Raw genomic sequence first — 13084 nt, forward strand, 5'->3', positions numbered from 1 at the left:
GGGACCACATACGCAGGGATACGGGAGCGCAAGTTTTTAGCTCCCCCCTGCCGTATGCACTCCCGTATGGGGAAAAACGTGATGTGAACCCAGCCTAACAAAAGGCGTTACCAGCAGTCAGTGATCAGATTTATCCGGTATCCTGTGGATAGGTAATAAATATCTATGGTAATAAAACTCCTTAAAAATGAGTTGTCTGACCAGAGCAACCCCTTTTTTTAAAATGAAGTCAATGTATTGAGATTAGCGGATCACTGCAGGCCCAGCGTCTTTGGTCCATGGTGATCTGGGGGCTAAAGAAGCTGTGTCTGCAATTACAGTCCCTGCAAAGAGAAATATAGCATAGTGGCCACTTAAATGGGGTATCCCACACTAAGTCTACTAGAGCATGAGTCAACGGATTAAAAATCCAATATAATCCAATATAATTGGGGGTTGAGGTGGAGTGAAAGGGTTTTTGTATTTTATTTATTATACCTCATTTTATTGAGAACTAGCTGAGTACCCGGCGTTGCCCGGTTTTTCCTTCCTAATCCTTGTTAGGGAGGAAAATAAACAAAGGAGGAAGCTTTTGAATTCATATCCCGTCCTCATATATTGTAGTCATATCCCGGTCCTCCTGTCCCGGCCTCCTGTCCCGCCCCGTAATATGTGTACCAGGTATTGAAATATTTCCAGCCGTACAGAAGTTAGGTGAGAACATACTTTTCCCATTGATTTGCATGGGACTTTAAACAAAAACCCCGACCCTCACAAATGGGGGTAGTTAAGGGTTCAATTAACTATCCTATATTTTAAGTGGACATATAAGTAACGTGACCAAGTATTATGGAAATATCTCCAGCCATTTGGAAGTTATGCAGTAACATATATTTCCCATAGACTTGTATGGGACTTTAAACAAAAACCAAGCCCCTGGCAAATCGGGTGAGTAAGGGTTAAATCATCTTTCCTATGTTTGTTGTTGACATATAAGTAACATGTGTGCCAAGTTTCACGTTAATATCTTTATCCGTTTGGACGTGATGCTGGAACATACATACATATAATAGATAATACATACATAGATAATACATAGATAATGCAAGCGTTAACAGTAGGACAACTGCAACAAAATATATCCAACAAGGTAAAGAGAGGCACACAGGCTGTCAGCATAGCAAAGATGCATTACTATCATTCTATAAAGGAAGTGATAGAACATAAAGAAAAGATCAGAGACCAGTTACATACTCAGGCTATATGTTGGTGGGGGTCTGACTCCTGGCACCCCTACCAATAAGCTATTTGAAGAGGATTGCAAAATCAACACTGCAGTTCCCTGCACTGCTGTAAAGTAAGGTGATGAAAAAAATAAAAAACAGGAAAACCGCATGGTTGATGGCCTATCTGGAGGATGGGTAACCACTAGAGATGAGTGAAATTACAGTGATTCGATTCTGCATGAACCTCGCGCCTCAGCGGTTGCTGACTTTAGCCTGTATAAATGAGTTCAGCTTTCAGGTGCTCCGGTGGGCTGGAGACTCTCTCCTAGGAATGTATCCACCTTTTCCACCGCAATGGAGCACCTGAAAGCTGAACTCATTTATGCAGGCTAAAGTCAGCAACCGCCGAGCCGAGAAGTTTGTGACAAATAAAATCACTAAGTTTGCTTATCTCTAGTAACCACTTTAAAATAAAAATGGGCAGGAATTACTTTAAAACAAATGGAGGAACAAGAAGCCACCAGCAGAGGACATCGAGGAAGATCATAGTTGTATATTAGGAGAGTCCAGAAAACATTGGAGTCAGATTCCAGAGTAACAAAAATGAATGACTAATTATTATTACTTACCAACTTTCTGAAATTGCTTTGTTAATATAAGACAAAAAGGCAACAAAGGTATTCATTCGCAAACAGAAAATTATGTGGCGAAAAGCCATAGTACTTTATGACTCATTTACATGGCAGACATTCTGTGCGATCAGTCAGCGCTAGCAATGCGCCATTTCCATAGACAGCAATGCATTTTTGAGAGGACTCCGCTGAAAGAACATATTCTTTCTGCTGTGTCCGGGAATTGAATTTCCACAGCAGAATTTTCATCCCACAAAAATTCTGCCACATTCACAGGGCAACAGAATCGCACTGAAAAAAAAAAAGACTGACTCACCACATCCAGCTTATCCCAGTAGTTGTAGTCATTTAATTTTCTTTTGGGGTTTTTGTTCTCTTCATTTTTCTTTGCTTCCGTAGACACTTTACTTTTGGTCTTTTTCTTCTTTCTATAGTCTTTATTTCTTATTGGTGGTAGTGTCTGGATGAAAACAGATTTACATAGTAAATCATTGTCAGATACTTCCAAAGGTGAACAAGTGAAAACCTCAGCATGGTCACATACTTGTAGATTGTAGTTAAAACTAGGGCTGGGCGGTATGACCAAATAGGTGTATCACGGTATTTTATAAACTTTTGGCGGTTCTACGGTATTTCCTAGCAACCCCGCCCCCCCCCCCCCCCCCCAATATTAATTATCAGCCCACATCCCCATCGGGGTAAATATCAACCGCAAGCGCTGCCCTCCTCGTTCTGTTTGTTGCGGCCGCCGGCGCTGACACACTATGCTGTGTGGTATCTCTATGCCCGGGCTGCAAAAGGTAAACAAAGTAAACTTTAACGCATGTTCCAACGTCGGCCTTACGCTGGGGACGGGAACGTTGGAGAGCCGCCAGCCTATCACTGGCCGCAGCGATGTTCCGCCTCAGCCGGTGATAGGCTGAGCCCACTGTCATGTAAGAAGCCGGCTTCTTACATGACAGTGGGCTCAGCCTATCACAGGCTGAGGCGGAACATCGCTGCGGCCGGTGATAGGCTGGCGGCTCTCCGACGTTCCCGTCCCCAGGAAGCAGATGAGGTCGGTACCGGACCAACGGGAGGTGAGTTAAAGTTTATTTTGTTTATTTTTTGCAGCCCAGACATAGGGATACCGCACAGTATAGAGCAGTGGTCTTCAACCTGCGGACCTCCAGATGTTGCAAAACTACAACTCCCAGCATGCCCGGCATGCTGGGAGTTGTAGTTTTGCAACATCTGGAGGGCCGCAGGTTGAAGACCACTGGTATAGAGTGTCAGCGCCGGTGGCCGTAACAAACAGGACGAGGAGGACAGCGCTTGCGGGTGACATGTGAATAGTACCCTAATGGGGACAGTGCAGCGCTGATAATTAATTGGGGGGAGGGGGCAGAACAGCGCTCACGGGTCACATAGGATTAGTTCCCCGATGTGGGGATAGTGCAGCACTGGGCTGATAATACATTCATTCCCGAGGGGGAGGGGCTAAACTGGTATGGGTTAAAATTCATATCGTGCAGCACAAAAATTTCGGTATGAACCGGTATACCGCCCAGCCCTAGTTAAAACTAGAGATCCCTTTAAGAGAAGATGTTATCCATGGAGAGTTTGATAGTTTTCTCTAGTAATTTATACCGGCTGCTAATGTGGATGAGAAGGTTGCTGCTTCTAGCAGGCCCACCTGATTGTTAGGTACTAGAAATAAAGTGCAGTTTCAGTAGATTGGGCTTTTGATATAACACATAGTACTATGGAAACACCTACTTCTTCATTCGTGCCTGTCTGGTTACTCAGCTTGGCATCCTTTTGTTTAATATCCTCTTCCCAGCTTTCTAGCTCTCTCATAAAGTCTTGCAGCTCTTCTGCGTTCTGCTTCATTTGTAACTGCAATTCGAGTGCTTTGTTTGGAGAAGACATGGTGGTGATGCGCCTAGAAAATAAAAATGTACATATGTTATACATATCCATATCTACCACCTGACGGGCCAATGTACAATCGCATTATTGTACAACATATACGCCCTGAATGACAGGTCTCTCCCTATACCAAACCGGATAGAGATCTATCAATCAAGGCTGTTGGGGTGGGGAGAAGTCACTGAGGACCCTCTTGCTTAGTAGCCGCAGGCGGTGCCATCTGCTGGCAGAAGGTGGGCGGCACAGAGAGGTGATAAGAAAAACACAGTCTAGGATTTGAAGTTACAATTGTCTCTATAAGATAAAAAAGGCAGAGCTTCCCATAGGACAGTATATCTAATAAGGCAGGAGAAGCACTGACAGGTTTTAAGTGTAGGAATTCACAACTACTTGAAGCGTATAGGTGGATAGTGGTGCTGCTCTTCCGGTGTCAGCGTGGATAGAACTCCAGCCGATGGATATGGTAGAAGGGAAGACAGGAAAAGCCGGGTATAAAGCGCAAACCACTTCAGACGTCTCTTCAAAGGTAATACAACTTTATTGCAGCCACATTCAACGCGTTTCAAGGCGCATGCCTCTTCTTCAGGTACAGGCTTATCACATAAGCCTGTTACCTGAAGAAGAGGCATGCGCCTCGAAACGCGTTGTATGTGGCTGTAATAAAGTTGTATTACCTTTGAAGAGACGTCTGAAGTGGTTTGCGCTTTATATCCGGCTTTTCCCTGTCTTCCCTTCTAGGATTTGAAGTTGACTGCAACACACCCTGGGCAGGTTATTATTAATGTAAGGGGCAGTTGGGATGACGGAACTCACATTGACACAACACACATGTAGCTGGCTGCAGCAATGTCACCCCTCAGGCAGGGATAGGCTGAGCTCAATGTGACATATTAAAGGGGTATTCCAGGAAAAAACTTATATATATATATATATATATATATATATATATCTCAACTGGCTCCAGAAAGTTAAACAGATTTGTAAATTACTTCTATTAAAAAATCTTAGTCCTTTCAGTACTTATGAGCTTCTGAAGTTAAGGTTGTTCTTTTCTGTCTAAGTGATCTCTGATGACACCTGTCTCAGGAAACACCCAGTTTAGAAGCAAATCCCCATAGCAAACCTCTTCTAAACTGGGCGTTTCCCGAGACAAATGTGAGAGAGCACTTAGACAGAAAAGAACAACCTTAACTTCAGAAGCTCATAAGTACTGAAAGGATTAAGATTTTTTAATAGAAGTAATTTGGAGCCAGTTGATATATAAAAAAAAGTTTTTTCCTGGAATACCCCTTTAAGCCCTGGTCTTCTTCCAGGTGCCCGGGCCCAATGCATCTTACTGAGACATCCCTATGGCTTATGATTAGCTGAGCTGTAGCGTGACGTGTTAACCCCCAGAAGCAGGAGAGGGTCACATCGGGGACACCAGAGGCACCAGAGATTTTTTATATACTATACATCAAGCATAGTTTAAAAAAAAAAAAAAAACTCTCAGCAGATAACCCCTTTAAGGTCGTGGTTAGAGATCTCCAGAAGTATACTCCTTTCCGAGGAGCTGTCTATATTTACCTGCTCGCTACAGGTTGGCTGCATACAGAAAAACCCACTTTTCAGTTATTTCGGGATGTGTAAAATCTGCAGCCAACACCAGCTGGTAATGACCGACATAGGAGATCACTTCAGTGCTGGCCATTTAACTGTTTAAATGCCCTGATCAATAGTGATGGCGGCATTTAAACACACCCTGGTGTCTAGTGGTCTGATCAGCAACCCCAAGCAGTACTGATCGGCTGTCAGGGGCTCTCAGTGGTGAGTGACGCTGTTTGTTCGATCTTGTGAAAGTTATTTAAAAGCTGATCATTTCTACTTAGGATAAGCTACCTATGCAGTGTTTTCCAAACAGCGTGTCTCCAGCTGTTACAAAACTACAACTCCCAGCATGCTCCAGCTGTTACAAAACTACAACTCCCAGCATGCCCAGACAGCCATTGGCTGTCTAGGCATCCTGGGAGCTGTAGTTTTTCTACAGTGATCTTCAACCTGCGGACCTCCAGATGTTGCAAAACTACAATTCCCAGCATGCCCGGACAGCCAACGCTGGGAGTTGTAGTTTTGCAACATCTGGAGGTCCACAAGTTGAAGACCACTGAGCTACAGGCACACTGTTTACCTAGTAATGCAGTTAATGATAATCCCACAAATATCACAGTCTTCAGCTGTCGGGACATGACAGGAGAAACACTGGAGTAATGCACACAGTAATGCACACAGTAATGCACTACCTGGCTCCGGACAATGCCCCTCTCTATAGAGTCACCTAGAGTCCTATGCTTCCAGCCAGCATCCCAGGACACATGGTTGTCACCTACCTCCAGCCCCGTACTCGGTCGCTTCTCTTCTAGCACTTCCCACACACTCACTCCCAGCATGCTTTGCGCTCACACAGTAACCATAGAGACCAACGTCGCCATAGCCTCGGTTATTAAACAACAGTGAATCCCAGCAATATGTCGAGTGTATCGTATTTAATCTTATAGACAGGCAGGTAACACAGAATAATTCCTATGTAGAGGCAGAATATCTACAGTTATGCTTTTCCCCAAAGAAAAATGGCTGAAAAAAGTTCAGCGTCCGTAATAACGTCACGGCGTCACGTGCAGACGTTCCAAGATGGCCGCTTCCTGTGCACCTTCTGGTGGGATGGTAAGATAGGAAAGGTGACAAGGGGGAGACATGGAGGAAGACAGGACGGAGCGAGGAGAAGATGTCTACCCGGAGTACACGGAGAGGCAGGGCCGGGGGGACAAGGGGGGAAGTGGAGCCCACCAGAGGTGCTGGAGGATGCTGAGGACCACCATGGAAGGGAGTGAGTGTGAGCTGCCTGCACCCACAGCATGGTCAACTATATGGAGGTTATATACTGCAGACATAGAAGTATATACATTGTATTTATAAGGAGGTTATATACTGCAGACATAGAAGTATATACATTGTATTTATAAGGAGGTTATATACTGCAGACATAGAAGTATATACATTGTATTTATAAGGAGGTTATATACTGCAGACATAGAAGTATATACAATGTATTTATAAGAAGGTTATATACTGCAGACATAGAAGTATATACATTGTATTTATAAGGAGGTTATATACTGCAGATATATAACTACATAGAAGTATATACATTGTATTTATAAGGAGGTTATATACTGCAGATATATAACTACATAGAAGTATATACAATGTATTTATAAGGAGGTTATATACTGCAGACATAGAAGTATATACTTTGTATTTATAAGGAGGTTATATACTGCAGACATAGAAGTATATACATTGTATTTATAAGGAGGTTATATACTGCAGACATAGAAGTATATACATTGTATTTATAAGGAGGTTATATACTGCAGACATAGAAGTATATACAATGTATTTATAAGGAGGTTATATACTGCAGACATAGAAGTATATACATTGTATTAATAAGGAGGTTATATACTGCAGACATAGAAGTATATACATTGTATTTATAAGGAGGTTATATACTGCAGACATAGAAGTATATACATTGTATTTATAAGGAGGTTATATACTGCAGACATAGAAGTATATACAATGTATTTATAAGGAGGTTATATACTGCAGACATAGAAGTATATACATTGTATTAATAAGGAGGTTATATACTGCAGACATAGAAGTATATACATTGTATTTATAAGGAGGTTATATACTGCAGACATAGAAGTATATACATTGTATTTATAAGGAGGTTATATACTGCAGACATATAACTACATAGAAGTATATACATTGTATTTATAAGGAGGTTATATACTGCAGACAAGTATATACATTGTATTTATAAGGAGGTTATATACTGCAGACATAGAAGTATATACATTGTATTTATAAGGAGGTTATATACTGCAGACATAGAAGTATATACAATGTATTTATAAGGAGGTTATATACTGCAGACATAGAAGTATATACATTGTATTAATAAGGAGGTTATATACTGCAGACATAGAAGTATATACATTGTATTTATAAGGAGGTTATATACTGCAGACATAGAAGTATATACATTGTATTTATAAGGAGGTTATATACTGCAGACATATAACTACATAGAAGTATATACATTGTATTTATAAGGAGGTTATATACTGCAGACAAGTATATACATTGTATTTATAAGGAGGTTATATACTGCAGACATAGAAGTATATACATTGTATTTATAAGGAGGTTATATACTGCAGACATAGAAGTATATACATTGTATTTATAAGGAGGTTATATACTGCAGACATAGAAGTATATACATTGTATTTATAAGGAGGTTATATACTGCAGACATAGAAGTATATACATTGTATTTATAAGGAGGTTATATACTGCAGACATAGAAGTATATACATTGTATTTATAAGGAGGTTATATACTGCAGACATAGAAGTATATACATTGTATTTATAAGGAGGTTATATACTGCAGACATAGAAGTATATACAATGTATTTATAAGGAGGTTATATACTGCAGACAAGTATATACATTGTATTTATAAGGAGCTTATACTGCAGACATAGAAGTATATACAATGTATTTATATGGAGGTTATATACTGCAGACATAGAAGTATATACATTGTATTTATATGGAGGTTATATACTGCAGACAAGTATATACATTGTATTTATAAGGAGGTTATATACTGCAGACATAGAAGTATATACATTGTATTTATAAGGAGGTTATATACTGCAGACATAGAAGTATATACATTGTATTTATAAGGAGGTTATATACTGCAGACATAGAAGTATATACATTGTATTTATAAGGAGGTTATATACTGCAGACATAGAAGTATATACATTGTATTTATAAGGAGGTTATATACTGCAGACAAGTATATACATTGTATTTATAAGGAGCTTATACTGCAGACATAGAAGTATATACAATGTATTTATAAGGAGGTTATATACTGCAGACAAGTATATACATTGTATTTATAAGGAGCTTATACTGCAGACATAGAAGTATATACAATGTATTTATAAGGAGGTTATATACTGCAGACAAGTATATACATTGTATTTATAAGGAGCTTATACTGCAGACATAGAAGTATATACAATGTATTTATAAGGAGGTTATATACTGCAGACAAGTATATACATTGTATTTATAAGGAGCTTATACTGCAGACATAGAAGTATATACAATGTATTTATATGGAGGTTATATACTGCAGACAAGTATATACATTGTATTTATAAGGAGCTTATACTGCAGACATAGAAGTATATACAATGTATTTATATGGAGGTTATATACTGCAGACATAGAAGTATATACATTGTATTTATAAGGAGGTTATATACTGCAGACATAGAAGTATATACAATGTATTTATAAGGAGGTTATATACTGCAGACATAGAAGTATATACATTGTATTTATAAGGAGGTTATATACTGCAGACATAGAAGTATATACATTGTATTTATAAGGAGGTTATATACTGCAGACATAGAAGTATATACATTGTATTTATAAGGAGGTTATATACTGCAGACATAGATGTATATACATTGTATTTATAAGGAGGTTATATACTGCAGACATAGATGTATATACATTGTATTTATATGGAGGTTATATACTGCAGACATAGAAGTATATACATTGTATTTATAAGGAGGTTATATACTGCAGACATAGAAGTATATACTTTGTATTTATAAGGAGGTTATATACTGCAGACATAGAAGTATATACATTGTATTTATAAGGAGGTTATATACTGCAGACATAGAAGTATATACATTGTATTTATAAGGAGGTTATATACTGCAGACATAGAAGTATATACATTGTATTTATAAGGAGGTTATATACTGCAGACATAGATGTATATACATTGTATTTATAAGGAGGTTATATACTGCAGACATAGATGTATATACATTGTATTTATATGGAGGTTATATACTGCAGACATAGAAGTATATACATTGTATTTATAAGGAGGTTATATACTGCAGACATAGAAGTATATACATTGTATTTATAAGGAGGTTATATACTGCAGACATAGAAGTATATACATTGTATTTATAAGGAGGTTATATACTGCAGACATAGAAGTATATACATTGTATTTATAAGGAGGTTATATACTGCAGATATAGAAGTATATACAATGTATTTATAAGGAGGTTATATACTGCAGACATAGAAGTATATACATTGTATTTATAAGGAGGTTATATACTGCAGATATAGAACTACATAAAAGTATATACAATGTATTTATAAGGAGGTTATATACTGCAGACATAGAAGTATATACATTGTATTTATAAGGAGGTTATATACTGCAGACATAGAAGTATATACATTGTATTTATAAGGAGGTTATATACTGCAGATAAAGAACTACATAAAAGTATATACAATGTATTTATAAGGAGGTTATATACTGCAGACATAGAAGTATATACATTGTATTTATAAGGAGGTTATATACTGCTGACTTTTCCTTTTCCTGCCCCTCAGGCCCATATGCCAGGCTTCTTCTAGATGCCATGAGGCGCTCTGGTTGGTAAGTGCTCCTCATTTTTTTTTTTTTTTTTTTAAATCCTCTGAAAAAATAAAAGAAGCAATCTGATTGGTTGCTATGGTTGACTACACCCCTCTTTCTCTACACAGGTTTTGATAAATCTCCCCCAATATCTCCCTTCCACCTCATCGCTGCAGGAGACTAATTCTGTTAAAACCTTATGGAGTCTGTCTCCTGCATCAAAACTTTTGACGTGTCTATAACATGTAAAAAAAATAAAAATGAAATGACAGTACCACTTCAACTTGGTATTCCAAGGAGATAAAAATATTGCTTAATAAATGTCATGTCAATATTTACATTTAGGGGTAGTATACTTAGGGTAACTGAAAGTGTCAAGAAAACCCTTTAAAACATAACTTTTAATCAATGGTTGTTAAAATATTTAGTGGACAAATAGTAGCAGATGTGCATGAAAATTCATAGGGAATAGAATCATATTCACCGTGTCACAGTACATACCATGTAATGGATAATATACTTCCATAAAAAAATACAGTGATCCCTCAACTTACAATGGCCTCAACATGCTATAGTTTCAACATACAATGGTCTTTTCTGGACCATTGTAAGTTGAAACCAGACTCAACATACAATGCTACAGACAGTCCAGATCTGTGAAACGTGTCAATGGCTGGAAGAACTGACCTATCAGAATGGGCATTTTACTGGTAAAACCCCTGTATTACTGAAGCGTATGCACTGACTGATATCTGGTAGCGCCCCCTACAGTATAGCGAGGTATTACATGTTCTGTACACTTTACCTGTACCAGGGTTACCTGCTCCTTTGGACACCAGGTGAGGGCGACTCCACGTTACTTTTTTAGGACATTGCCCAAAGAAGATCCTGTCCTCTATATAGACCAGTGTTTCCCAAGCAGGGTTCCCCCAGCTGTTGCAAAACTACAACTCCCAGCATGCCCGGACAGCCAAAGGCTGTCCGGGCATGCTGGGAGTTGTAGTTTTGCAACAGCTGGAGGCTCCCTGCTTGGGAAAGACTGACATAGAAAGTGATTTACAGCTCCCAGCAGCTCTTTCTTTCTTTTATATGTAAGGATTTGCTTTATCTGTATTAGTCATCTACTTATTTTTCTTTAATACTCACTTTTTCCTATTTTTGGATGACATTTTGGTGCCTTTAGAACCAATTACCAGGTTTCCATAGAGTTCTGGTCTCCACATACTATGGTTTCAACTTACAATGGTCATCCCAGAACCAATTAATATTGTAACTTGAGGGACCACTGTAATAATAAAGACCCTGTTTGATTCCCAGTGCAAGTCCAAGAAAACTGTGCACTTCTATCTGTACTTATAATTTCCCTACAGTCCTTGTTCGCTCCCTCTCACATTTCATCAGTTCCAAGCCCCCTGAGCTGAAAGAATATGTGACCTGTTGTCCCAAAAGGGAGGGGGGGGGGGGGGGGGCTAGCAGAGACTGCAGAGCCAGGACGACATGGAAAGAAAAAATATATATACAACTTTTGGGCACTGGAAAGTGCTTAAATCATATATTGTTTATTTTTGTTCATGCGAGAATATTACTCCTTAGGGTACGTTCACACGTACGCAGATTTGATGCGCAGGAATTTCTGCTGCAGATTTCAATGTATTTAAATGACTGAGCACAGCTTCTAATCTGCAGTTACAAATCCTGCACATCAAATCTGCACAGGATCCTGTACGTGTGAACGCGCCCTAAAAGTGAGCTTTGACATTGAATTTACTGAGCAATAGTTTTGTCTCCCCAGTAATCCCTTTAAGAGGAACCTGTCTGTACAGTGTTCTATTGTAGTGCTAGTCCAGAAAGAAGACTCTTTCCTTACTTCCTTTATTCCTTAGAAACAGGGAAGGTCGTGTATGCAAAGGATTTGTGACACAAGGAAATATGTCATGTAATGTCTCCTCTGCTGTATGGCTAAGAGGGTTTATAGAAAGCTGGATCATTTAGGTCTGTTAAGAGTATGCTGAGGCCACCAATAACAGCAGATGCCTATGGGAAAAAAGCGATCCCGATCCTTGTGTGCCCTTTATAGGGATTGAGGATTTTGTGTGCAGCTCTGAATGACAGTCAGCTATACAAGAAGCTGTGGACCATCCAACCTTAGTTGTGCTACCTCAGAGGCGGTAGTCCCATCCACCCAATCTTTTCTTTCTAGTCCTTGGCACTTGATGGTAAAGAACAGCCAAAGTTGATCAAGATTTCTGAGTTTCTTTTTATACTATTAACAATTGTATGATTGCTGAGTAGTAAAAGTATATTTTTATATGTACGTCCCTTAAAGGGGTACTTCGGTGAAAAACTTAATTTTTATTTTTTTTTTTAAATCAACTGTGGTGCCAGAAAGTTAAACAGATTTGTAAATTACTTCTATTAAAAAATCTTAATCCTTCCTGTACTTATTAGCTGCTGAATACTACAGTGGAAATTATTTTCTTTTTGAAACACAGAGCTGTCTGCTGAATCACGAGCACAGTGCTCTCTACTGACATATCTGTCCATTTTAGGAACTGTCCAGAACAACATATGTTTGCTATGGGGATTTCCTTTTACTCTGGACAGTTCCTAAAATGGACAGAGATGTCAGCAGAGAGCACTGTGGTCATGATGTCAGCAGACAGCTCTGTGTTTCAAACGGAAAAGAATTTCCACTGTAGTATTCAGCAGCTAATAAGTACAGGAAGGATTAAG

General features: G+C 38.9%; 2 protein-coding genes across 8 annotated transcripts in view; one reads left to right on the forward strand and one right to left on the reverse strand.

Annotated features, from left to right (window-relative positions):
• The window catches only part of RPAP3 (RNA polymerase II associated protein 3), a 62611-nt gene extending 56358 nt beyond the window's left edge, over positions 1-6253 (reverse strand). The window contains exons 1-3 of one of the 2 annotated variants that reach the window (XM_056574011.1): positions 6115-6253; positions 3596-3761; positions 2154-2297 (exon numbers count right to left, since the gene is read on the reverse strand). In XM_056574011.1, coding sequence (XP_056429986.1) covers positions 2154-2297; positions 3596-3748 — 297 coding nt within the window. In that variant the 5' untranslated portion in view covers positions 3749-3761; positions 6115-6253. Of the gene's footprint in view, positions 1-2153; positions 2298-3595; positions 3762-6027 lie in introns of both variants that reach the window. The other variant, XM_056574012.1, reaches the window with a different exon arrangement.
• The window catches only part of LOC130369167 (mitochondrial inner membrane protease ATP23 homolog), a 100801-nt gene that overhangs the window by 82252 nt on the left and 5465 nt on the right, over positions 1-13084 (forward strand). The window contains exons 1-2 of one of the 6 annotated variants that reach the window (XM_056574021.1): positions 6191-6286; positions 10327-10372. In XM_056574021.1, the coding sequence (XP_056429996.1) occupies positions 10356-10372 (17 nt within the window). In that variant the 5' untranslated portion in view covers positions 6191-6286; positions 10327-10355. Of the gene's footprint in view, positions 1-6190; positions 6291-6328; positions 6658-10326; positions 10373-13084 lie in introns of those variants that run through there. The other 5 variants (XM_056574022.1, XM_056574017.1, XM_056574018.1 and 2 more) reach the window with 5 other exon arrangements.

This window comes from Hyla sarda, chromosome 4 (genome assembly GCF_029499605.1).
Source record: "Hyla sarda isolate aHylSar1 chromosome 4, aHylSar1.hap1, whole genome shotgun sequence".
Taxonomy (NCBI): Eukaryota; Metazoa; Chordata; class Amphibia; order Anura; family Hylidae; genus Hyla; species Hyla sarda.